The 22,828-nt window shown below is 50.0% G+C and overlaps 2 protein-coding genes and 2 non-coding genes across 8 annotated transcripts in view; 1 reads left to right on the top strand and 3 right to left on the bottom strand.

Moving 5' to 3' along the window:
* Positions 1-12,289, top strand: part of DENND2B (DENN domain containing 2B) — a 171,320-nt gene extending 159,031 nt beyond the window's left edge. For all 5 annotated transcript variants that reach the window (XM_061201421.1, XM_061201422.1, XM_061201423.1 and 2 more), the window contains 7 exons: positions 3,449-3,597; positions 7,432-7,609; positions 7,892-7,933; positions 8,918-9,029; positions 9,784-10,023; positions 10,889-10,975; positions 11,510-12,289. In XM_061201421.1, the coding sequence (XP_061057404.1) occupies positions 3,449-3,597; positions 7,432-7,609; positions 7,892-7,933; positions 8,918-9,029; positions 9,784-10,023; positions 10,889-10,975; positions 11,510-11,544 (843 nt within the window). In that variant the 3' untranslated portion in view covers positions 11,545-12,289. The remainder of the gene's footprint in view (positions 1-3,448; positions 3,598-7,431; positions 7,610-7,891; positions 7,934-8,917; positions 9,030-9,783; positions 10,024-10,888; positions 10,976-11,509) is intronic.
* Positions 12,290-19,489: 7,200 nt separating this feature from the next.
* On the bottom strand, positions 19,490-22,066 carry RPL27A (ribosomal protein L27a). Its single transcript, XM_061201419.1, has 4 exons — positions 21,959-22,066; positions 21,450-21,525; positions 20,596-20,770; positions 19,490-19,659 (listed from the first exon to the last, which is right to left on the bottom strand). Exons 2-4 carry the CDS (start codon positions 21,479-21,481, stop codon positions 19,531-19,533), a joined length of 336 nt encoding a protein of 111 aa, XP_061057402.1. The 5' UTR covers positions 21,482-21,525; positions 21,959-22,066; the 3' UTR covers positions 19,490-19,530.
* On the bottom strand, positions 19,768-19,896 carry LOC133100160 (small nucleolar RNA SNORA3/SNORA45 family). The gene has a single exon (XR_009702403.1). It is a non-coding gene; the product is annotated as a small nucleolar RNA SNORA3/SNORA45 family (small nucleolar RNA).
* LOC133100159 (small nucleolar RNA SNORA3/SNORA45 family) lies at positions 21,153-21,282 on the bottom strand. Its single transcript, XR_009702402.1, has one exon. It is a non-coding gene; the product is annotated as a small nucleolar RNA SNORA3/SNORA45 family (small nucleolar RNA).
* Positions 22,067-22,828: the final 762 nt, after the last annotated feature.

Genomic DNA, 22,828 nt, shown 5'->3' with positions numbered 1-22,828 from the left:
GTTCCTGCAGACCTTGAGGCAGAGTCATATAGTTAAAGAGGGGCACAGCTCGGTCCTTGTGGAGTTCATAGTCTAGTGGGAGAGACCGACATTAAATAAATGCTTGTACATAGAAACAGATAACCCCTAAAAGTGTTAGGTGCCAAGTGAAAGCACAGAGTGAGAGTGTGTAACAGGGGATGTGCTTTAGATTAGAGGCCAGGAAAGGCCTCCTCTGAGGAAGTGACATTTTACTGGGGACCCAAGGTGAGTAGAGTCAACCAGATGAAGTGGGAGGAGGGGGACTGAAAGAGAAGGGTATGGGCGGGAGAGGATTATTCCAGGTAGAGGGACAGCATGCAAAGGCAAAAGTTGGGAAAGTGTGGATGCTTGCCAAGGAACAGAAAAACAGGCCAGGATGGTTGAAAAGGGGAGTGAGCAGGGTGGATAGACAGCAGGGCCAAATCACAATGTACCTGTAGGCCAAGTTCAGGGTTTTGGAATGTCTCTAAAGCAGGGTTATAAGATCCAAGATATGATTTTCAAAGCTCCCTCTGGCTGCTATGTAGATTATGGACTGGAGTGAAAACAGGGAGACCAGCTTGGATAGGTTGCAGTAGTACAGGCAAGAGATGATCGGAGTTTGGATTAAGGTGTGGATGAAAAGATGGAGAGAATAGATGGATTTGAGATGTGCTTTAGAATTAGGGTCAATAGCACATTGTGTTTGATTGGAAGTAGGGAATAGTGTTAGGGAGACTTGAAGGCGAATTCCCAGTTTTCTGGCTTGAGCAGCAGGTCAGCGGATGGAGCACCTGAAGGAGGAGGAGGCTTGTGAGGGGGAAGAGTTTGATTTTGTACACGTTATGTCTACGATGCCTGTGAGACACCCCAGAGAAGATGTTTAGTAGCAAACAGTGTAGACAGGGAAGAGAAGATAGTCCCGAGGGCCTCCAGCATTTAGAGGGCCTGCAGCAGAGGAGCAGCAGCCCTGAAAACTAAGACAGGAGGAGTGCCAGGAAGCCAAGGAAGGGGGCCTCTCAGAAAGGAAGGAGTGATCAGGCGAGGTCAGGATGAGGCGTGGCGGGATGCCTTGAGTTTCAGAAACGTGGGGGGTCAGGGGGCCGAGAAGCTTGAGTAGAGAGAGTTGAGAAGTGAATGGGTGTGAGAAGGGGGAATAGCCTGTAGAGACAGCTTTTAAGAGGCTTGGCTGTGGGAAGAAATGGGGAAGGGGCAGTGGTTGAACGGTAATGTGGAGCCAGGGGAGAGTCAGCTGAAGGTGGTTGTCTGGGTGCTGGTGGGAGTGGCCCATCAGAGGAAGAGGTTAAAGCAGCAGCAGAGGGAGGGGACAGTCAGACTGTCAGTGAGAAGGCAGGGCGGTGGGATCCAGGGAGAGACTGGCTTTTTAGGAGAGAAGGGTACTTCCTTGTGTAATGGCAAGGAAGGGCCATGGCTTGTAGATTCTGGAGTCTCATCTGATGGCTTCAGTTTTCTCAAAATGGAAAAGAAGGTCATCCTCTGAGAGTGAGAGGTGGATGTTGGGTTTGAGGAGAGGGAAGAAGAAATAACTTAGTTGCTGCAGGGAGTGGAGAGGGTCTGACTAAAGAAACATTGGGTTTGCTGGGAGTGGCGAATGCCATTTAAGGCCTTTCTTGTAGCATCTTTTCTCCCATGATCTTTTGGAGGGACTTTCTGCTTCATGCATGACCTGGGGGCAGGACCACCGACCCTACCCTGAGAGCCCAGTAGCATGCCTGGGAGTCAGTCCTTCAGGATGGGGCCCAGCCCGCTCACCAGCCTCGTCTCAACGCTCTGACTTGACTTGCTTACTGTCCCTGAACCCTGCTTCCTTTTGCCTAGTAGACACTTCCCTTCTTCTCTCCTTGGACAACCAAGTTAAGCATCTTGTGCTCTGAGCTGCTGCCCTGACCTCTCAGCCCTCTCAACGCCCTGTGCAGATGTTAATTACACCTTTCCCCTGTCCTGACACCAAGCTGGTGGGCTGTGATTGTTTAGGCTCATTCATCCTCACTGGACTATGATCTCCTTGAGGGCAGGTGGATGAAGAGAGGCCCAGGTCCTGTGAGCTTCCTATGTGAACTCTCACTTCCTGGAGGAGCCCGGACCCTCGGGGTAGTAGGAGTGGGGCGCTGGCTGCATGCAGGCTCTCAGGAGGGAGGCTTGGGGGAGCTTCACTGTGACTTCTTCCGCGTGGGGCAAGGGCAGGAGGGGTGCAGAGGCCTCTGGCGTGATTGTGGTAAGGGATCCCTTCAGCTCACATTCACTGAGCACTTTGGGTGTACCCCACATCCTGCTAGTCACTGGGCCTTCTGGGGCTTCACCATCTGGTGGGAGAGACAGAGTGTAAACAGATCCCTATAAAAGAGACACATCCTTAGGGCAACTTGTGCCCATTTTGCTGCTTCCCTTGGGCCCAGAGGGATGACTGCTGAGCTAGGAGGTAGAACTTCACTTGTTTAGACTCTGAGGAACAAATGAGATAAGGCAGGGTAAAGCCCCTTGAGGAGAGCTCTGATACCATAGGGCTAAAAGAGGGCGTTCATTTTCCCTCCTGGTTCTCAGGAGACCTATACATCTGTGCTGCCCACATACGCTGAGGAACCAAGGGGAAGACTAGGCAGGCCCGGGTGAGAGCTGCTTTGGCCTGGCCTGAGCGTCAGCAGTTCCTCCTGCTCTCATTGCTAGGGTCAGTTGCCACCCTCCACCCTCATGACTGCCCCCAGGGAAGTGGTCTCTGCGCCACAGCACCGACCTTAGGAGTGGCCTTGCAACCTCTCCGGAGGGAAGATTGCTAGGTCTGGCCCTGATAAAGAGAGGCCTGCTTCCTGGCAAGGTTGTGGAATAGCCAGCCGTTGCCCTGTGTTTCCCTTGTCCCTGGCACAGGGATTAGACAAGCCAGTTGAGATAGAGGCCAGGACAGAGCCTCTGGAAGGAAACTCTTCCTAGCAGGAAAGGAAGGGGGCATGGCAACAAGGACACTAGCACTGTCTGTCCAGAGGTGGGTGAGCAGAGCCGCGCGGAGGGGCAGCGATCAGCTGTGGGGCTGGGCAGCGCGGAGCCAAGGCCTTTCCTTGGGGAGACGGGCAGGAGGGCAGGGAGGGCAGTGCGGATGAAGCTGTGTGGCTCCCTCCCGCCCTCATCTGTAAGAGCAGTCAGCTCTCCTCCCCCCTTTGCTGAGAGCCTGGCATATGGCTCCCCAGCTCCTTCCTTCCGGAGCCTCCCCCGTGTTCAGTTAGCCCTGTTGCCCACAGGCTGGGCGTCTGAGTACTGTGGGAGCAGAGCTGTGGTCTGAGTGGAGGAGACTGGGTCTTACTACACAGTGGGGTGGATTAGAGGCCTTGGGAAAGCAGGTGGGAAGGGGAGCCAGCTTCCGGTCGCTTTGTGTAGGACCCAGGAGTGGCACCCACCTGATCTGCCTTGACCCACTTGCCCCCCTGCTCTCCTGCAGGTGTTAGAGCTGCGGCGGCCCATGGATTCCCGGCTGGAGCATGTGGACTTCGAGTGCCTTTTTACCTGCCTCAGTGTGCGCCAGCTTATCCGAATCTTCGCCTCACTGCTGCTGGAGCGCCGTGTCATTTTTGTAGCAGATAAGCTCAGGTAGGGCCCAGCAGGTGAGGTGAAGAAGGGGGGAAGGCACATCCACTATTGATCCAATGTGATTTACGAGCCCTAGTATATGCCAGCCACTGTCGTATTAGTGCATGGAGTGTGTGTGTATGTGTATGTGTGCGTCTGTGTGTGGTGAGAGAAAGATCAAATGGAGAGGAAAGGTTAGCAAACCCAGGCAGAGAGGATGCTGTGGGAGCAGGGCTTGCGAGCACACAAGATGGCAGGGTTGAGAACCCAATGGAGGACTTGGCTGGAGGGAAAAAGACAGACGCTGCTGCTTTTGCAACGGCCAAGATTGTAGAGGTACAAATCTATCTACATGGAGAAAGGTAAGAAAGTAAGATTTCTAGCTGAGGGCCACACTTCCTCTGGAGGGGGAGGCAAGGCCACCTCTGTGGGATGCTGAATTTTAAGAGAGCGATGAACTTTAGGAAGAGCCACAGTGAGGAAGGGGCAAGGGCACTGACTAGGGATAGTATGAGGAGTGCTGAGCCATCCAGTGAGGGAGCCAGTGAGGGTGTCACCTGGAGAAGGCAACTGAATGGAGTGACCCAGGGCCAGGCATGTGGGGATTTGCAGAGAAGGACCAGGTGAGGGTCTTGAGAGTGCTGGGGAGGAGAGTGGTTGTAGGAAGGTTGGCCAAACTAGGAAAGGGAGAAAGAAGCCCAGGGACTGGAGGTGTCATTGAGGCAGGGGAGCTTGATTAAGAAGAATAAGAAAAGAGCTGAATAGATCTCAAGTCTTAGTCTGAAATGTTGGCATTTATGATTTTAGAGGCAGAGGAGTTCCAGATGGTTGTGGCCATGGGAGGGGGCGGCAGAAATGTCACTGGACATGAGGTGTTCTGGAAGAGGCCGAGCTCTTCTAGGCAGCCAAGGGTTTTTTTCCTCTTTAAAAGAGCGTCTTAGTCCATTCAGGCTGCTATAACAAAATACCACGGACTGGGTGGCTTATAAACAACAGAAATTTATCTCTCACAGTTCTGGAGGCTGGAAGTCCAAGATCAGGGTGTCAGCATGGTCACGTTCTGGTCAGGGCCCTCTTCCTAGTTCATAGCTGTCGGCGTCTCACTGTGTCCTCACATGGTGGAAGGGGGGTTCTTTTTTTATAAGAACACTGATCCCATTCATGAGGTCTCCACTCTTATGACCTAAGCACCTCCGAAAGGCCCTATGTCCTAATATCATCATATTTGGGGGTTAGGATTTCAACAAAGAATTTGAGGGGACACAAACATTCAGACCATAGCAAAGGGTATATGTAGGGGATGGGACAGGCAGGGAGAGGATGAGATCTCGGCAACACATTGTATAATTTTTCGTCAAAGAACCCATCACGGGGGGCAGTAGTTTCTTTAGAGTGGTGGAATTAATTTAGTCATTTAGACGTTTATTAAGCTACCTGCTATGTGCCATAACATACGCTAGGCGCTGATATGAGAGGCAGAAAAGAAGAATCCTCTTCCTGGTTTGTCCCCCAATAAGCCCAGGATCCCTGGGGTCTTTCTTTTGTGTGCATGAGAGGGTCATGGGGAAATGGACTCCCAAATGCCCTCATAGGGCATTGGCGCAGGAACTCAGGGCCACCCTCAGCCCAGGAGAAGTAAAGAGGAGGAAAACCCAGAGCTTCTGGCTTTCCCAGAGAGAGCCAGGTTTAGAAAAGAAGATTGCCTCCCACTTCCCGTCACAGCCTCAGTGCTTCTGTACACCACAGTTCTATGTATGTCATGGGCCCATCAGGCCTTGTGAAGGGACCGAGCTGGCAACTGGAACTAGCCAGGTATGGCAGCTCCCTGGGGCCCCATCTGTGCCTTTCTGCCATCCGAGTTCACTGTCTGCCAGCAAAGCCCCCGCTACCCAGCTGTGAGGCTCTGGTCTGGTCAGACCTTGATGCCCCTAGCAGAGCCTGGACCCCAAGGTTTCTTTTCTTGAAGGTTCCACTCCCTTACCCAGGACAGAGCCTCCTCTTGGCCACCCCCATGGCCCTCAGCCTGGCTCCAACAGGGCTGTGAATACAGTGATTGCTTCCTGTGGCTTCAGCTGCCTCTGAACACACTCCTGGACCATTTGGGGAGGAAAATACCCCAGGGCCCTGATCTGGCCTGGCTCAGCATTCAAGTCCTGCCAATCTTGGGTCTTAGAAAAGATGTCTTCCCTGCTTGGGGTCTGCCTCTGACTGAAGAGGGGCAGAATAGGCAGCCCAGTGAGGGCACACAGGCCTGGACTGGGGTCAAGGCTCAGTAAGTCCAGCCACCTCTTGTTCCGTTGCTCACATTTTAGGTTTTCCACAAGTCCTTGGTCCCTCTGGCCTAGTTCTGATGTCTGTGTAAGTGGGAGGGTGTGTGTGTGTGTAGGTGCACGCGCGTCCACGCACGCATACACAGGCTCTGCAGTGATCGGCCCTAAGGGTTGTACCAGCCTTCTGCCTCCCGAGCCCCAGGCCCACTGGAAGTCATTGTGGAGCTGTGTTTCCTTTGACCCTGGACAGCCCCTTTCCAGATCTTTTTCAGATGGCTCTCCTTGGGGTGTGGGGAGCTGCTGTCCCTAGGGGAAGGGCTCTCAGGGCCAGGATACCTGTGTCTCTGCCTCAAGGCCCAGCAGTATTTTAGTCGTCCATGGGGTGGTAGGACAGCCAAGCAAGGCACTGGCTGCCAAAACGCTTGCGAATGTCCACCGAGGTCCTTCTGGAAAAGAGGGATTGTTTCTGTCATGGGTTGGAACTATGTTCTCTGACTGGTGGCATTAGTCATGAAAGGGTGAGAGTCCCTGCTGGAGCTGATCAAGTGGAGCCCAGGGCTTTCATAGCTAACATGTGGGACCAGTAGATGCCGAGAGACAGGGTGGGAAAGGCAGGCTTGAGAATGAACTTGACTCTGGGCCTCTGTCTCCTCATATGTAATATGCCCCTTAGGGGAGTGCCTTTGACTCCTCTCCTGACGGGTGGATGGTTAAAGCCAGGTGTGTCTCCTGTGTTGACTGGTGACCCATACTATCCCTCAGCACTCACTTCTGTGCCTTCTGGTTAGCATCGGGGAGATTCTCCTTCCAGTCTCCCATTGGTCATTCTGCTTGGCCAACCAGCCCTGTGGTGCTGGAGGCCTGGAGCTCCCCTCTAGGCCAAGAGAAGGATGACCCCACTGAGACCTCTGGCTTTTTTTTGGAGCATGAGAGGACAGATGGGAGTGGCTAAGAATGGTGCCAGCCTCACCTCAGTCAGTGGTCCTCAGTCAGACCACTTTTTCCAATTAGGAGAAGGAGGAACGGATAGAGAGGAAGAATAGTAGAAGTAACACTGGGCTGGGAGACAGGAAAACTGGTTGTGTCCCAGGTGTGCCACTTATGACCAGACTGACCCTGGGTATCAATGGCCCCAGCTGTAACATGTGGACCTGATAAGATGACCTTCCAGCTGTAGGACCTTCCAGCTCTTACTATGAATTTGTGATCAACCCTTGCTCAGGTTACCTTTGTACTCCCTGGCCTGAGCTGATACTCCCACACTAGGTCAGGCCCACCTGTGCATTTGGGTGGCTCTTGGGGGTGTGTATGTGTGTTCAAGTGTTACTATGTACCTTTATGACTGTTCCTAGGTAGAGCCACCAAAGAGGGTAGCGCCATTGTCCCTGAGGTCCCGAGCAGTGGGAATGTGGGAGCTTTACCAGTCTGCAAGGTCAGACCCAGGCCCAAGGCTCCTTAGCATTTTTGAGGCACTGGGAGTTTTAACATGAAAGGATGTCCTGAGCCTGGCCCAGCAGGCTGTAACGCCCCTTCCCCAAAGTGCTGGGCCTGGGCTCAGTGCTTTGTCTGTCTGTCTGTCTGCCAGTACCCTATCCAGCTGCTCCCATGCGGTGGTGGCCTTGCTCTACCCCTTCTCCTGGCAGCACACCTTCATTCCTGTCCTCCCGGCCTCCATGATTGACATCGTCTGCTGTCCCACCCCCTTCCTGGTTGGTCTGCTCTCCAGCTCCCTCCCCAAACTGAAGGAGCTGCCTGTGGAGGAGGTGGGCCACCTGGGGAGCCAGCGGTGGGGAGGGGGGGGTTGGTGTGGAGGAAGGAAGGGACAGAAGGAACAGAAACCCCCAGGAGGGATGGGGGTGGGGGCGGAGGCTGCTGGGATCTTCTCCTTTGTGTACCCAGCTCTTATCCTTTCTCCTTGGGAGGTCTTTCCCTGGCTGGAGTTATTCCTGTTATCTGACCCTGGGAATCCAGGAGGGCTGGAGGCCTGGGAAGGGCACTGCAGGGATTCATATCCTGAATCACTGTCCCTCGTGACTCTTTCTCAGGCACTGATGGTGAATCTGGGGTCTGACCGATTCATCCGACAGGTAAGAGTGGGACGCTGCAGAGCATGGCCTGACCCAGGGTGGGTGCTTGTTTGATGCAGAGCACCCAGCACTGTCACACACACGACTCCACCTTCATAGCCTGATTGTTGAGCCCTCTGGGTTCCACATTCACAGGACAGACAAGGGTAGAAAGAAGCTGGTCTGAGAAGTCTTGACCTCAGCAGGATCTGCTGTTCTGGTCGGCATCATCAGCTTCTGGAAGGCAGTGTGGGTGTGTGAAGAACATGGCCTGGATCCAAAGGCTTGACCTCTGCCCTCTGCCCCCTTTGAGACACATGATCTTGAACAGGCCTCTGAACTTCTCTGAACCAGAATTCTCATCTCTAAAACACGCATGGTGATAACACCTGCCTTGAAATGTTGCTGGAGGATTATACATGACACACAGAATGCAGCGGAATGTAAAGGTTTGCAATCATTGTCAACTTCAAAAAGCCTCTGTTAGTGGTGGAAATCCTCCTGGCTCTCTATAAAGGAACACAACCCAATGCCGTAGCCTTTGGGAATGTAGTCTGTTACACACCACTGACAGAGCTACGACTCCTGGGTACGAAGCGTCACGATGCAGACACTGAACCAGAATACAGAGACAGGCACAACAGCCTCGCCTCACGCCTGAGACACAGGCTGGGCCACAGTCTCCCCTTCCCCAGCCAACTGTGCTTCCCCCCCTGGAGCCGAAGATGGAGGAACTGGGGAGACTTCATCGTGGTGCTGGGGTAGGAGCCCCTGTTGGTCCTGGGCAGTGAATGCCACCCGCTCCACTGCTTTTTATCTTTGTGACCTTGGACAAGTTTCTTAACCTCTCTCTGAGCCTCAGCTTCTCATCTTAAAATGAGGTTGATAATAGTATCAGGGTTCTTGGGAGAATGAAATGAGATGATATATTCAAGCTCTTCAAACAGGGCTGGCACAAAGTTAAGTGCTCAGTCAGTGTCACTGTGCGGTTTCCTTCTCCTGCAGATGGATGACGAGGACACGTTGTTACCTAGGAAGTTACAGGCGGCTCTGGAGCAGGCTCTAGAGAGGAAGAATGAACTGATCTCCCAGGACTCTGACAGCGACTCCGATGATGGTGAGTGAGGCTTGCCCCAGGCAGAATCAGTTCTGGTCCCAGACTCCCTCTGCTCTGGGCCTGGGCCTCATGGGGCTTGGACCCTGATTCTATGCACCAGACCCTTCTGGCTAGTGAAGCTCAGGTATAGGACCTTGGTCTCACTTTAGCCTAGAATTCTCTAGCCCCACTAGTGTGGTTCTAGGAGTTGTGGCTTGACTGGGTCTGAGGGGAGAGAAGTAGTGTAGTATTTTATCAGAGGGAGTTCAGAAACTTAGACAACATCGGGGCTGCTTCTAGGGTGGCCCAGGCTACAGAGCTACCTCTTGCCTCTAATTCTCTACCTCAGGAAGTTTGGGGAGAAAAACCCTAAAGACAGTTGGCAACCGCAAAGACTCTTCTCGCTGACAGGACACTAGTTATTCCTCCCTCTCAGGCCCTGCCTTGAGCCGCTGCAGGAGATGGAGGGAACTTCCTCTTCCTGTGAAGCCAGGGAAACCACCGAGGGTGAGGGTGTGTGGGGAGTGGCGCTCTGGTCTCTAATCTCCATTCTCATTCATCCAGCAAGTATTCCCCAGCTTCCGTGTTCAGAGCACAGTTTCCGACCTCCTGGCTCAGGAGCTAGTTACAAGCCTGGGAGCACAAGAGCTAAGGTTTCAAGAACAGAGAAGTGGTTCTGGCTGGAATTCCGTCGAGGAGAGGGAGACACCACCAGCTGGAGGCTGGGGATGCAGGCTCTTGACCTGAACCTCAAAGATTTTCTCTTCTCTTCCAGAATGTAATACCCTCAATGGGCTGGTGTCAGAGGTGTTTATCCGGTTCTTTGTGGAGACTGTTGGGCACTACTCCCTCTTCCTGACCCAGAGTGAGAAGGGGGAGAGGGCCTTTCAGCGAGAGGCCTTCCGCAAGTCTGTGGCCTCCAAAAGCATCCGCCGTTTTCTTGAAGTTTTTATGGAGTCTCAGATGTTTGCTGGCTTCATCCAAGACAGGGAGCTAAGAAAGTGTCGGGCAAAGGGTAAGGCCAGAAGAGCCTGGGGTGGGGGGTTCTGGGGGGATGTCAGGCGTCCTCCAACTTTTCTGCTACCCACAGGGCTGAGTAGCCAGGCACTGGTGAGCTCCCATCAGGAAGCTCTTGAGTTAGTTATTAGCCAGGGCAGGCCTCCTAACATCCCTTTTCTTCTGAGAGAGACTGCCAAGACTTTCTCCTCTTGCCCCAGTACGTGCATTCACAAGGCTGGGCACAGGCTGGACCCACCTATCCCCGCATTCACAGGTCCTTCCTTACTCAGAGAAAAAGACCAGACTGTGCAGTTTAGGGAGTCCTGAGAATCCAGGGTTGAGAAAGCCCTTGAAGAGAACTGAGCTAGCTCTCTGTCTTAGGTTGGTAACAGTCTGCCCTCAGAGCACAAAGGTTATCTTATCTCTGTTATTTCATCAGCTCTGCTCACTCTAGGGCTTTTTCATCTCAAGACCTTTCTAACCTCAGGGTTATTATTTCTTCTGCCCACTAATACTGTCCATTTAGTGTAACAGACCTTTTGAAACAACATGGTAGAGTGGTCTAAAAGGAGCTGGAGAAGGTGTCCACTTGGGGGCAGCTCTGATATGAGGAGTGGCATCCTCGCCATAATGCAGCTCAGGAACGTGCACTGGGAGGCAGGGGGCTCTTGCCATCAGCAGTGAACACAGTGAGATGTCATTAATAATAGTTTTGATGAGCCAGTCTGAATTCTGGTAGGATGCTCTTATAAGTTATAATTGCAGATCTTTGGTTTCCCCCTTTTTGGGATCTGTGCCCTTTGGTCCCCCTCCAGGAGGCCTCCCCGTCCCTCCCTCCTGTGACTGTTCTCTTCCCTGTTCCTGTTTCTCCTCTTCCCCAGGCCTCTTTGAGCAGCGAGTGGAGCAGTATTTAGAGGAACTGCCAGACACTGAGCAGAGTGGAATGAACAAGTTTCTCCGCGGTTTGGGTAAGTAGCTTTGTCACTAATGAGACATATTCAGCAAGAAGGGAGGGACTGGGGGAATCTGTACCCCAAACTACTCTAAACCAATGCCAGTGGGTATTTATATCGGGGCTGTAGACAGAACAGGAAGAGATCTCACAGAGCCTCACCTAGGTCAGGTCTTTCTGGGTGCACTCCTTCCTGAGTGAGCACAAGGGCCATTAGGACCAGTGAGCTTTCCTCGAGGCTATAAGGGGTCTACTACAAAAGTGGCAGCACCAGAGTGCCCTTCAAAGAGCTCAGCCAACTAAATCACAGAATCATAGCATGTCTCACTTTAAAAGGAAAATTGAGACCGAAGAAGTTAAATGGCTTGCCCAAAGCCATACATGATTAATACCAGTGCTCTAGGTTAGAGCTCTAGAGTGTTTTCACCATCCTGGATCATATCTAGCTGTAATCCAGTCTTTCTAATCCTTCTCTCCCACTGAGAGGGTTAGGGCTGTTGGAAGAGATGATACTGAAACGTTCTCACTCTTGCCCTCCTCTGGCCCACAGGCAACAAAATGAAGTTCCTCCACAAGAAGAATTAAGCCCCTTTCCCAGTAACAGAGTCCAGTGCCTTGCAGAGCCTGGAGCCTGGGGAGGGGCCCAGCCTTGGACCCTCTGGGCTGCTATGGCTGCTCTGCCCCCACAGACCCCACCCTCCAAGCCAGCCCACCTCTGCCTTCACAATATCCCAGGATACTGTTTGTAAATAATCTGCTGTAAGCTTTCTTATCTGTTTTTGTAACAAGCAAAGAGAATCCGGTAAATATTTGTATATTCCCAAGAGGCCGGGTGCTTTCCTGCCCTGCCCGAGCATGGATGAAGTTTTGCTGGGTGCTGGTGACTGGCCAATTATGTGCAGCTGACTGTCTCAGCCGAACCACTGATCTTCCCCTGGAGGCTCCTGGCCTGCCTGCCTAAGGCCCCTGCTGCCAGTCTCGGGCCCTGGAGAGCAGATGCTGTCTTGTTATGTACAGGACTATTTTTTTTAAATCTTAGAGTTTCTATTTTTTTGTAGTAGTCCCCCTCCCCTAATCCTCTGTTTTTGAAAGGCAAAGGCCAATCAACCCCCATTTGCAGCATGGTACCAGGCTCTTGGGCCTGGCCTTCTCCTATTCCTCCCACCTTTGTGATGGTCAGTGAGTCATGGGAAGCCCACCCCCCAGCTCTGCTAGTGTTCTCTGGGCCCGGCTCCCACTCAGTGGTGGCCATGATGCGGTACAGGGCATCCCTCCTTCCCATCATCTACGGGTGTTCTCAATAAACAGTGTATAGTTGTTTGGGCCCAGAGCCCCATGTGTTTCTTGGCTTTATTATCTAGAGTTCTCTCTCCAGGGGGATGGGCTGAGGCAGGCCAATCAGGGATGAAACACCTTCATGCAGGGAACTGAGTACTTGATTTAATTAAGAGTTTAGCTTTAGTGTGGGTCACTGACCTCCCCTGAAATTGAGTTCGCTGGCCTGAGCTGTATGACTGCTCTTAGAAGATACCTAATCATTGCTCTAGCTCAGCTTCCCTCTCCAACAGCTAACTGTTCAGATTCTCTGTGTTTCCAGTGATGGAAAGAATGTTCATTGCCCCTTGGCTCCACTATTAGGTGAATCTTGACATTTTCCTCTTCAGTATGAAGCCCTTAAGACATCATTGGGTATCCTAACACTGGTGGAGTCAAGCCCAGCTAAAGCCAATCCAGGGCTTGCTTATAGCCCTGGCCCATTGTCTATGGCTCTTCCATGTCACTCTGTGAAGTTTTTTTACCATTGGAAGTCGAGGTGTGCATATAGAAAATTCTGCTATATTCCTTGGAAAAGCAAGGAGAGAAGCAAGGTGGGGAATATGGGTGGCTTAGGCTTTCCACTCACCCAAGGCCTTCACAGAGCTGAGACCTTGAAAATTCCCAGGATGAGGCATTAAGCTGGAAGTCTCTTCATTGGTATTGGCTTTGAGTCTGGTGGATTTGAATCATAGAGTGAAGTTTTCCTGTCCTTCTACCCTAGCCTGCTTGTTAAACAGGAGATGATCCCTTCCTGAATCCCCTTTCCTTCTTTTCCCCATCTCCACTGAGCCCTGCACAGGTCCCAACCTGTCCGTGGTTTGGGGTTGCTGTCTGCCTCATAAAGCAAAGTAGAGGGTTTGTCTTCTGGGAAGACAAATTCGTCTTCTCCTCTGAGAAAGCCTCTTACATAGTTGGGTTTGGCATCTTCCAGGAATAGGAGGGCAGGGATTGAGGCCTCATGAGTCTGGGTTTTCAGCTGAGGTAGAGAGAGAAGACAGTGGTTATAACTGGAAAGTCCAGAGTAGGGTGTTGTTACCTCCAGAACTTGTCACTGTTAACTCAGCCTGGGCTTCATGAGTCATAGAAGTGGATTCCTTAATAAAATAATAGTTTACAAAAGGTGCTATTTCTTTCTCCTTTCCTCTCCCTTTTTTTTTTTTTATAAATTTATTTATTTATTTATTTTTGGCTGTGTTGGGTCTTCGTTTCTGTGCGAGGGCTTTCTCTAGTTGCGGCGAGCGGGGGCCACTCTTCATCGCAGCGCGCGGGCCTCTCACTGTCGCGGCCTCTCTTGTTGCGGAGCACAGGCTCCAGACGCGCAGGCTCAGTAGTTGTGGCTCACGGGCCCAGTTGCTCCGCGGCATGTGGGATCTTCCCAGACCAGGGCTCAAACCCGTGTCCCCTGCATTGGCAGGCAGATTCTCAACCACTGCGCCACCAGGGAAGCCCTCCCTCTCTTTTTTAATGTGGCTCCACAGAATCCTCAGACATGTGATCAGATCACAAGATATATAGGTGTAAGTTATTATTTTTAAAAATCTGTAACTTTTATGTAGCTTTAAAATACACTGCATTTTAACCCTAGGGGTTCCCGCCTCCTCCCATGGCCACAGCTCTCATCCCAATCTAGAAAACTGATAGTGGCACACAGTGGCTTGGAATGGGCTGCAAGGGCCCATACAGTGACTGCTATGGGCGAGGCACAGAAGTCTCATCTGGAAGGTAGAGGAGGGTGTGTCCAGGGGGCCTGGTTTGGGGTTGACAAAAAGTATTTAGGGCTTCTTTCCAAGTTCTGCTTTCACGTGATCTCTGGACACCTAAACTGATGGTTCTCAATCCTAGCAGATGCAACACTCTTTCTCTATAGCAAATACTGTTAACTCCCCCTTTTACTATCCTGAAATGAAATTCATAGATAATGTAACCTACCTAAACACATCTTAACTGTAATATAGTCTTAACCATAATATAAAAGGGGAGAAATAAAAGGAAAAGTATTTTGTCATAAAATAACATGTACTTAAATATGTGAATGCTTGGGCACAACTGTATTAGAAGATATAATTAAGTCAGATGCTTACTCCTGTACACAGAATTACTGTGAATGCAACAGCTACACATGCAGAAAAAGTGTGTTGAATTAGCAACTCAGATTCTACTAAGTGGGTGTTAACCACTTGGTAAGAGAGTTTTCTGAAATGAACAATTTTTGGCAATATTCTAACCAAAACACATTTTGAGCTTCCCCTGATTTAAACAATAGTTGGAATCCTGGAAAACTGAGAAGTATTATGAAAACTGAAAAAAAACAAAAACAAACACAAAAAACCAGTAACACATCTTTTTGATTTTGATTGTGTGTAAAATGAAGGTAGGTTGTAAGCTAGGTTTTCCTTTGCTGTTTAGAGCAGCGGTCCCCAGCCTTTTTGGCACCAGGGACCGGTGTCACGGAAGACAGTTTTTCCAGGCAAGGGGTGGGGCTGGGGGGGTTGTTCGGGCAGTAACGTGAGTGATGGGGAGCAGCAGAGGCAGCTTCGCTCACTTGCCCACTGCTCCCCTCCTGCTGTGCGGCCCAGTTCCTAACAGACCGCGGACCCCTGGTTTAGAATCAACCCATCCATTGCAGGACATCAAGCATATCTGGTTGCTTCCCTTCCATAATTGTGACCAAAAATGCTCCTGTACCTTTACAAAATGCGCCCCAACCCCCCGAGGATGGTGTCGCCACTACCGAAAATAACGGTGCTTAGACAGTGCCTTTCTGGGAAATTGCTCAGGGGCAGCGCAATGCTGTCTCCTCTACCAGAAGTCCCAGTGCCTATGAACTGTCGGCCCTTCTCCATTCTGGAGTTAAGAAAGGCCCTGGGGTTTTCTCCAGTAATCAGTCTGGTAACTTTTAGAGTAGGGCAGGTTGCGCCATTACATCTTTCTAAATGCTCTTTTCAGTAAATTACCATGCTCTGGTAAACACAATGTTGAAATGAGAAGTATGGCCTTTTTAAAGGCAATATTTTGGAATGCTCTTGGAAAGCAACTGTGGTTCACACTGGATGGTACGTGGAATTAATTAGGACCCCAAGAAAATTATTCTAATTATATCACAGATCAGTTTAAATTTTGTTAAAAATAATACCCTTCATTTTGCAAATAGACTTACAACTCACCTTGTACCCCAAAGGACTGATTTATAAGGATACATAAGTAGAATATTTTTTTTTTTAAACCAACTTTAAGTGGAAATGAAAGTAACACAAAAACTGGGCTGCAAAACAGAGCCAGAAATGAAACATACATTTAACCTATATTCTTCCTAGGGGCGACACACAAAATTAGTTTCTAGAGCCACACAATGTGGCATTCCAAAACATCTTGAATTTGCTTGCCTATGGGGGTGGGTGTAATTTAAAAGGTCATGAAGTTCTAGAATAAGAGAAAATATTACTTTTCAGCACTGACAAGCCACCATAACTATTTTTTTAAAAATTTATTTTATTTATTTTTGGCTGTGTTGGGTCTTCGTTTCTGTGCGAGGGCCTTCTCTAGTTGTGGCGAGCGGGGGCCACCCTTCATCGCGGTGCGCGGGCCTCTCTCACTGTCGCGGCGCACAGGCTCCAGACACGCAAGCTCAGTAGTTGTTGTGGCTCACGGGCCCAGTTGCTCCGCGGCATGTGGGATCTTCCCAGACCAGGGCTCGAACCCGTGTCCCCTGCATTGGCAGGCAGACTCTCAACCACTGCGCCACCAGGGAAGCCGCCACCATAACCATTAAAGTTGTCTATTTATATTGCTTTTTAACGTGAAAGTACTATGCATTTGGCTAAGGAAGAAACTCAAACTGTACCAAAGCATACATCATCTTCCTCACCTCCCAAAACTCATGAGGAAATCCCTTCTGCGTTGTTCTTCCAGAACCTTCCCATGCACGTACAAGCTTTTTTTTTTTTTTTTTAATCCCAAAGTAAAAAGTACCTCAAACACTCATTATCTTTTAACGGCAACGTAATCTGATATGGAAATTCCCATCTTGAAAGTGCATCGAAAGGCCACAGCTCTTCTTCCGCACGGCCAAGGCGGAAATTAAGTGCGGCGAGGCTGGCGACCTGGGCTTTCCGCCCACCACGCCGTACTTGGACCCTGGCCGGGTTAAACCTCCCGCCTCGTCCGCGTGCCACAGACCGGCCCCGCCCCCTGCCGGAAATGGCGGACCGGCGCCGATCATGCTTCCGGCCGTGGGGTGGGACAGAGATCAAAGTGACGCCGGAACCAGAACCTCACACCCTCCGGAAGTGGCCCAGGGGCGGGGGAGAGGAGAGCAGCTGTGCGGTGCGGACGATTTGAGGGCGCCAAGGACGTCAGGCGGCAAGGACCAACGAGAGAGGTCGCTGGGGCGCCAGCCTCCGCAGGGCTCCAGCCGCCGGCATCCCGGTAACCTCCCGCCCCGCAGGGCAGGTAGGCGAGTGCTGCCTGCTTCCCGCCGGTGGCGCACGCCTTTGGCTGCTTTTAATCCCGGGCTGGTTGCTACTGGGCTAGTTAGCCATCGAATAGTAATGTTTATTTGAATTGAAAAGTTAAAATCCTATTTAGCTGGTTTTGACAATGAGGGCTTTTGCAAATTAATTATGTGGCGGACATTTCCCATAAATTGGAAGTTACAGCGGCAGCTCCGAGGTTTGAGTAACAATGTATTTAAAGCACATACATTATTAGGCTATATTATTAGGCTAGAAATATCCTTAGCAACTCAAGCTTATAGAAAATTTAGCCGTTTTAACCTGAGTTAGGGGGCACCTGCTCCCCCTACATGGGAGAATCTCATCAACACCGTGCACTTATCATCGGCCACTAAAGAGGCAGTGGCAGTATGGGTCTGTGCCTACCGGACAGGCTAATCAAAGCTTGACAGTCTCATGCATGAGCTTTTCCTATGCATCGGCTATATTTTTGTTATCTCAGCATTGGCACGTTTCACTCTCAGATATAAAATCAAAGCGTAAGGTTTGCCTTTGGTCCTATGAAAGATAAGCGCTTGCTCTAGGTCCGTGTCCTCCATTATCTTGGAACATGTTTGGCTTTTCACCAGTCACCCAGCTTCCTTTGGCAACAGTATTACCTGGGAGTAATCAGAACATCTGTCCAGTTATTACCTGTAGATAATGGTGAGTGAGCAAGCCGGAACATGGCAGCTCACACAGATCAGTAGCTATACTCTCCAGGCTTGGAGATGTTATTTGAGGCATCCTCCCTATTCAGAATGGCTGTTACTAGTGACTGACTTTCATATTTAGCATGCATGTCCAACAGCAGCACCTCCATATAGGATTGGGATGAGCATTATCCCATCCAGTTTCAGGATAGTTATGCTGGAAGGTTCTAACAATGAAACCTTGGAAGAAGCTAGCCATAAAAGGACTACTGACCACCTATCCTCCCCCTGAACCATATTTTGCTGCCAGCCCCACCCCAATTCAGTCACCAAGTCCTGTCTGTCCCTTCTGTCTTCTGAATCCTGTCTTCCATCCTCATGGTCCCGCCTCCAGCCTTCCACTGTAGCCTTGTGCCTAACTACAGCCGGGCCAGAATACCTGGGCCAGAATACCTGTTCGCTCCAGGCTCATCTCCCATACAACACCTCCCAACTTGCCTAACCTTTCCAAACTGGGTTTCCTAAATGCATGTTTGCTCTGTCATGTGTTTAAGACCACTTTCCCATTGACTGAATCACACCAAGGTTAACTGACTTGTCTGCTCGGGTAATAATGGTTCACTTACATGCTGGTTACTAAGAGCTAAACACAAAAATTTAGTAAATACTTTCCATTTTACTTAATCCACACAATCCTCAGGTAGGTACGTTTACCTAAATTTAAAGATGAGAAAACTGGACTAAGCCTAAGCCACACAGCTGTTAGGTTTAGATATAAATTTCAAATCTGGCCTGAATCTTAAGACACTGTATTTACACATTTCTGTACCTTCAGTGTCTAGAAGGCATCAAAGCTTCCCTATTATAAGTCCTCCAAAAGACATTAAGGGAAAACCAATTTTCACCTTTCTCCACCAGTACCAACAGAAGATGTAAATGATCCAGTTATTCGCTTATCCAACTGAGTGCCTTCCTGACATCTTTAACTCTCCATTATACAAATCAATTACATTTCCTCCCCTGTGCTTCCTTACATTTGACCATCCCCAGTATCTTCTGAAGGCTGTCATGACAAATTAGTCTCACAGAAAGTCACAGTTCCCAGTCCATTTATGATCCCACAAAGCAATACAGAAACCACCCTCTACCAAACTAAACATGTAAGTAGAGTTTCAGTAGACTTAAGTAAGTGCCATCTTAACTATTCTTTGGTCAGGGTTCTAGCCTGCAAGTTCTATTATGGGTCAAAAAACTTTCAAAAGCTTGGAAAACTATAGCAAATTATAATTTACCAAGATCTGAGAGTCCTATCTGCACACAAGCATTGCTCATCTTCTTGGTTTTGCAGGAGGTAACAAACCCTAGAAAACCTGATTCTGGTTTCTGGCCTTTAGCATTCCCCAAATTTCTGTATTAGATACATTTCACACTGGAAGGAAAATCATTAGCATTTCATGACGTTATTTCTTTGAACATTAAGACTCCTATGCACAGGGACACATAAATCCTGACAACTGCTTTCTAGAATCCAAACCACTCTGATGTGTAAAAGCCCTGGTGTGTTTAAAATTCAGCCTGTTGGGCCCCATTCCAACATTTTGATTATGACCAGAATGGTTTGGTCTGAGATGAGGAAGCCAGGTGGAAGAACCTTAGACTGAGGAAGTAAGTTCCAAAGAACCACTTGTATCCTACCACTGACCCATCCTGCCAACACGATTCATCAAAATCTTGTAAAGATCATGAGTTTCCCCCCCTTGAACCCCATGGAACAATTAAGGGCACATTCTCCCACTCATTTATAAATTCAGAGCATACAATGCCAATAGGCCTTTCAATGATACGATATATACATTATCAACAGGTATCATTCTTTGTTAAGTGAGAAGCCTCAAATTAGGTAACCAGCCAAGGCCTTATTCTAAGTGTTGGTGCCATCTCTTCCATACTTTGAGGGGAGTTGGTAGCAGAGCCCAGGTCCTCACACCCTTACTCCTAGAACCTGTTAGGTGGGTTTCTGTACAGGTAGGGAGGTAGAAGTGCCAAAGAACCCTCACTCAGACCAGAAGAGAAAAGCACTTATCATTTAATGAATCTCCCACCATGTGGCTTCAAGCTACCAGGACACAAGCCCCACCGACACCCTTAATCTTCTCCTCAGCTCTTCTGCTGAAGAATTTGGCCTTCACGATGACAGGCTGCTTTGGGAGCTTTCCCTTCCCCAGAACTTTGTAGTAACCCTAGAAGAACAGAGAAAAGGGTTTATAATGCACCGTGGCAGTCACCAACTCCATGATGGGTACGAAGAAAGATGCCTACCAAGCCACTCCATCTAGGAGCCAGGGAGGGCATGCTTCTGATCTGGGCACTCCTGGGGGCACTGATTGCCCTCGCCAGTGAATCAAGACCAGCAGATTCTCTCCGAGGACTCTAGCACACCAGGACAAGAGCTGTCAGGATGTGACTCTAGTCTCGGGCAGAGCTCAAATCCCTTTCTCCTATTCAATTACGACTTGATAAGCAAAAAAGGAAAATCACATTTCCAGCAATGCTCCAAGAAGTCACGGTCATCAGAAATGCTCAAAGAAGAGGCTGAGAAAGGGAATTTTAAAACTTTACTGAAAGCCCCCTCAGGATTCCCACCACCTCCATACCCACAGAGGGTAAGGCTGACACAAGGACCAGAACTCCTAATGATAAACAAAATGCCTTTTTTTGGGGCGGGGGGAGGGTTCTCTTCAGATAATGTCGGGCCTTAAATAACAATTGAACATATTAAGATTTTATTCTGTAAGAAACATAAAGGGTCCAGGGCTGTGCCTCATGTAGTCTTGTGTAAAACAGACCAGAGCCAGCTGACCTAAATTACTACCAATAGTTCAGGTGAGAAACCCATACAAATCAGGGCACTGACACTAGGAATAAGATAACTGATTGGAAAACGTTCAAGTGAAAAACGAAGTAAATGAACGAGGGAGTGGAAGGATTACTCTTCAAATGTTTTGCATGAATCACAATTGAACAAGAGTTCAATTTTGGTAAGTACCCGTGGAAATGCTACGGAAAGTGGAATTGTCTAGTAGGCAGCTGGGTACAGACTTCAGGTGCAAGTATATTATCCAGAATTTTGAGAGGCAAGGGTCCACATAAAGGCAAAAAATATTCAATTCACTCACCGATCGCACCACATCAATGATAGGAGCAGCTCCAGTCTTGTTCTTGGCGGCATTTACCCGTGTCTGCTCACTGACCAAGGTCCACAATTTATCAAGGTTGACAGTTGGGCAGAAGCTCTGGTTCCTCTTTAAGTGGTAATGCCTCATACCAACTTTCCCAAAGTATCCTGGGTGACTGGGAAAAGAAGGCAACCATTTCCATTACCTCACTCCAACTAAAAAGCTATGTTTACCATCTCCACAGTCCATCTCCCCCCATTACAGTGTATGTTGTTCACTCATGCAGAAGAGTGACATAACAGGTACTCCACTTCTCGAATAAAACAAATCTTTAAAAAGCCACCAAAGACTATCAGGTGGAAAAGACTAGCCTTATTCCATGGAACCAGAGTAAGTCACTGAGAAAGTCAGAGGCAGTGCCAAGACTAGGATTCAGGTCACTTGACAGCTTCTCCACACTCCTATAACACAGGTCTCCTAAACAAATAGTTAAAATACAACCCCCCCCTAATTTGTGGGCGTTAAATGGATCTAACAGTTGTGTAAGTCAATATGATGCATGTCACTAACCCGGTGACTGACTATGCCATGAGGGCCACAGCCAGTGAATAAGGTCAGCAGTTTCTCTTCGAGGACTCTAGCACACTAAGGCAATAGCCGATACCCAAGCGTGACTCTAGCCTCGGTGACAAGTTATCAGTTCACATCAAATATTAACTTGACAAAACCCAGCCACAAGCAAGGTTTCTGAGTGGTAAGAGGCTTGCTTCCCGTTGAAGATGTTCTTAACTACCCTCTACCCCTAAATCCAAAGCTGTCAGTGTCAGTAAAGGCAGAGTCCAAAAAACACTCACTATTTGTCGAAGTTGATCCTGTGGTGATGCATGCCACCAGCATTACCGCGGCCTCCCGGGTGCTTCCGGTGTTTGCCTGCAGGAACACAAAGCTACATGGCTAAAACAGCCTTCTCCAACCCCTTGATGTTACTTCTCGCAAAAGCATTTCCCCATACTTTTGTGCCTTTGCTTCATACCTCTTCCAGCAATGCTGTTCCTTCAACACTCTGGGATAATCATCACTTTGCAGTGTTCCACATCACAACACTAACGCAGTACTCCATGCCTTCAACCAATTCAAGACTGGATCCCGCTCAATCTCCAAACCCCCAACTGATGTGAAATTCTCTAAAACTGGAGAACTAGAGAATTCTCAAAGAAAAAGCCAACAGCTAATAATCAAATTCAATCCGACTCGACTGCACAGAGCTCTGACTAACCCACTTCTCTAAGCTACCTACTTCCTGACAAGCTAGCGCCGTGCAGAGATAGCCCAAGGCCGACCAGAATGGAGAGACAGCACTTACCGATGCGGCCGTGGCCGTGGCTCACGTGGCCCCTAAGTTTCCGGGTCTTCCTTAGTCTGGATGGCTGTGTGAGAAAAGATGCTTGGTGATAAGGCCTAAGGGAAGAGGCGCAGGCGGCGAAGCTTGCCAGTCTGTGAGAGGCCTGTAGGCCTGGGGGTCAAGGATGTGCTTTGTTGCGCCTTCAGCAAAATCGAGGTTACGGCTTGGCCCGGGGCCATGCAGCCTCATCAGGGAGGCGCCCGGACACCCCGGACCGCGTGTCTCGACAAACCGAACCCCAGGATGAACACGCGGCCCCAGGCTCCCCGCCCCGCCCCGGACCCACGCCGGCTATCCCGCCCTGCGGCTGGCCATGCGCGGTCTGGAGAACCGGGCCAAGCTCGGGAGTAGGTGGCTGGGGTGCAAGGTGAGTAAAGCTCGCCGCCTAGGCCAGCAACCATGCGGACGCATCAGAAAAATCACCTACCATGTCAGCGACCGATACGAAAAAGGAAGGGCTCTGCAAAGTCTCGCGAGCTATCGAGCTCGGGGGCGGAGCCAATCGCCTCACTTCCGGTCCGGAGGCCGGGCCGCGGGCGGAGCTTTTTTGGCGTCGCGGGTCTTGAGCGGCTGCAGGTTTTGCTGTTTCCTCTTCCTGTGGGGTGAACTCTCCGTCATAGAGTTGTTCCGGAGGCTGCGGGGGCCGAGAGCCTTCTCCGTGCTGTCCAGCGTGCGCTCGGGCTCGGAGGCGGAGCGCTGGCGCGGAAGGCGGGGCTTGGGACGCTGTAGTGCAGGCAGCTGCGGTCCAGGTGGGCCTGGCGGTTTTCCAGGGGCCACGGCCCAGAAGTTTTCCGGGGCCACTGTATTTCTCTGCTGCTCACCAAGCGCCGC

The sequence above is a fragment of the Eubalaena glacialis genome, chromosome 10 (assembly GCF_028564815.1).
Source record: "Eubalaena glacialis isolate mEubGla1 chromosome 10, mEubGla1.1.hap2.+ XY, whole genome shotgun sequence".
NCBI classification, from domain to species: Eukaryota; Metazoa; Chordata; class Mammalia; order Artiodactyla; family Balaenidae; genus Eubalaena; species Eubalaena glacialis.
Note: the sequence above shows the minus strand (reverse complement) of the source record. Positions and strands in the feature narration are given on the sequence as shown.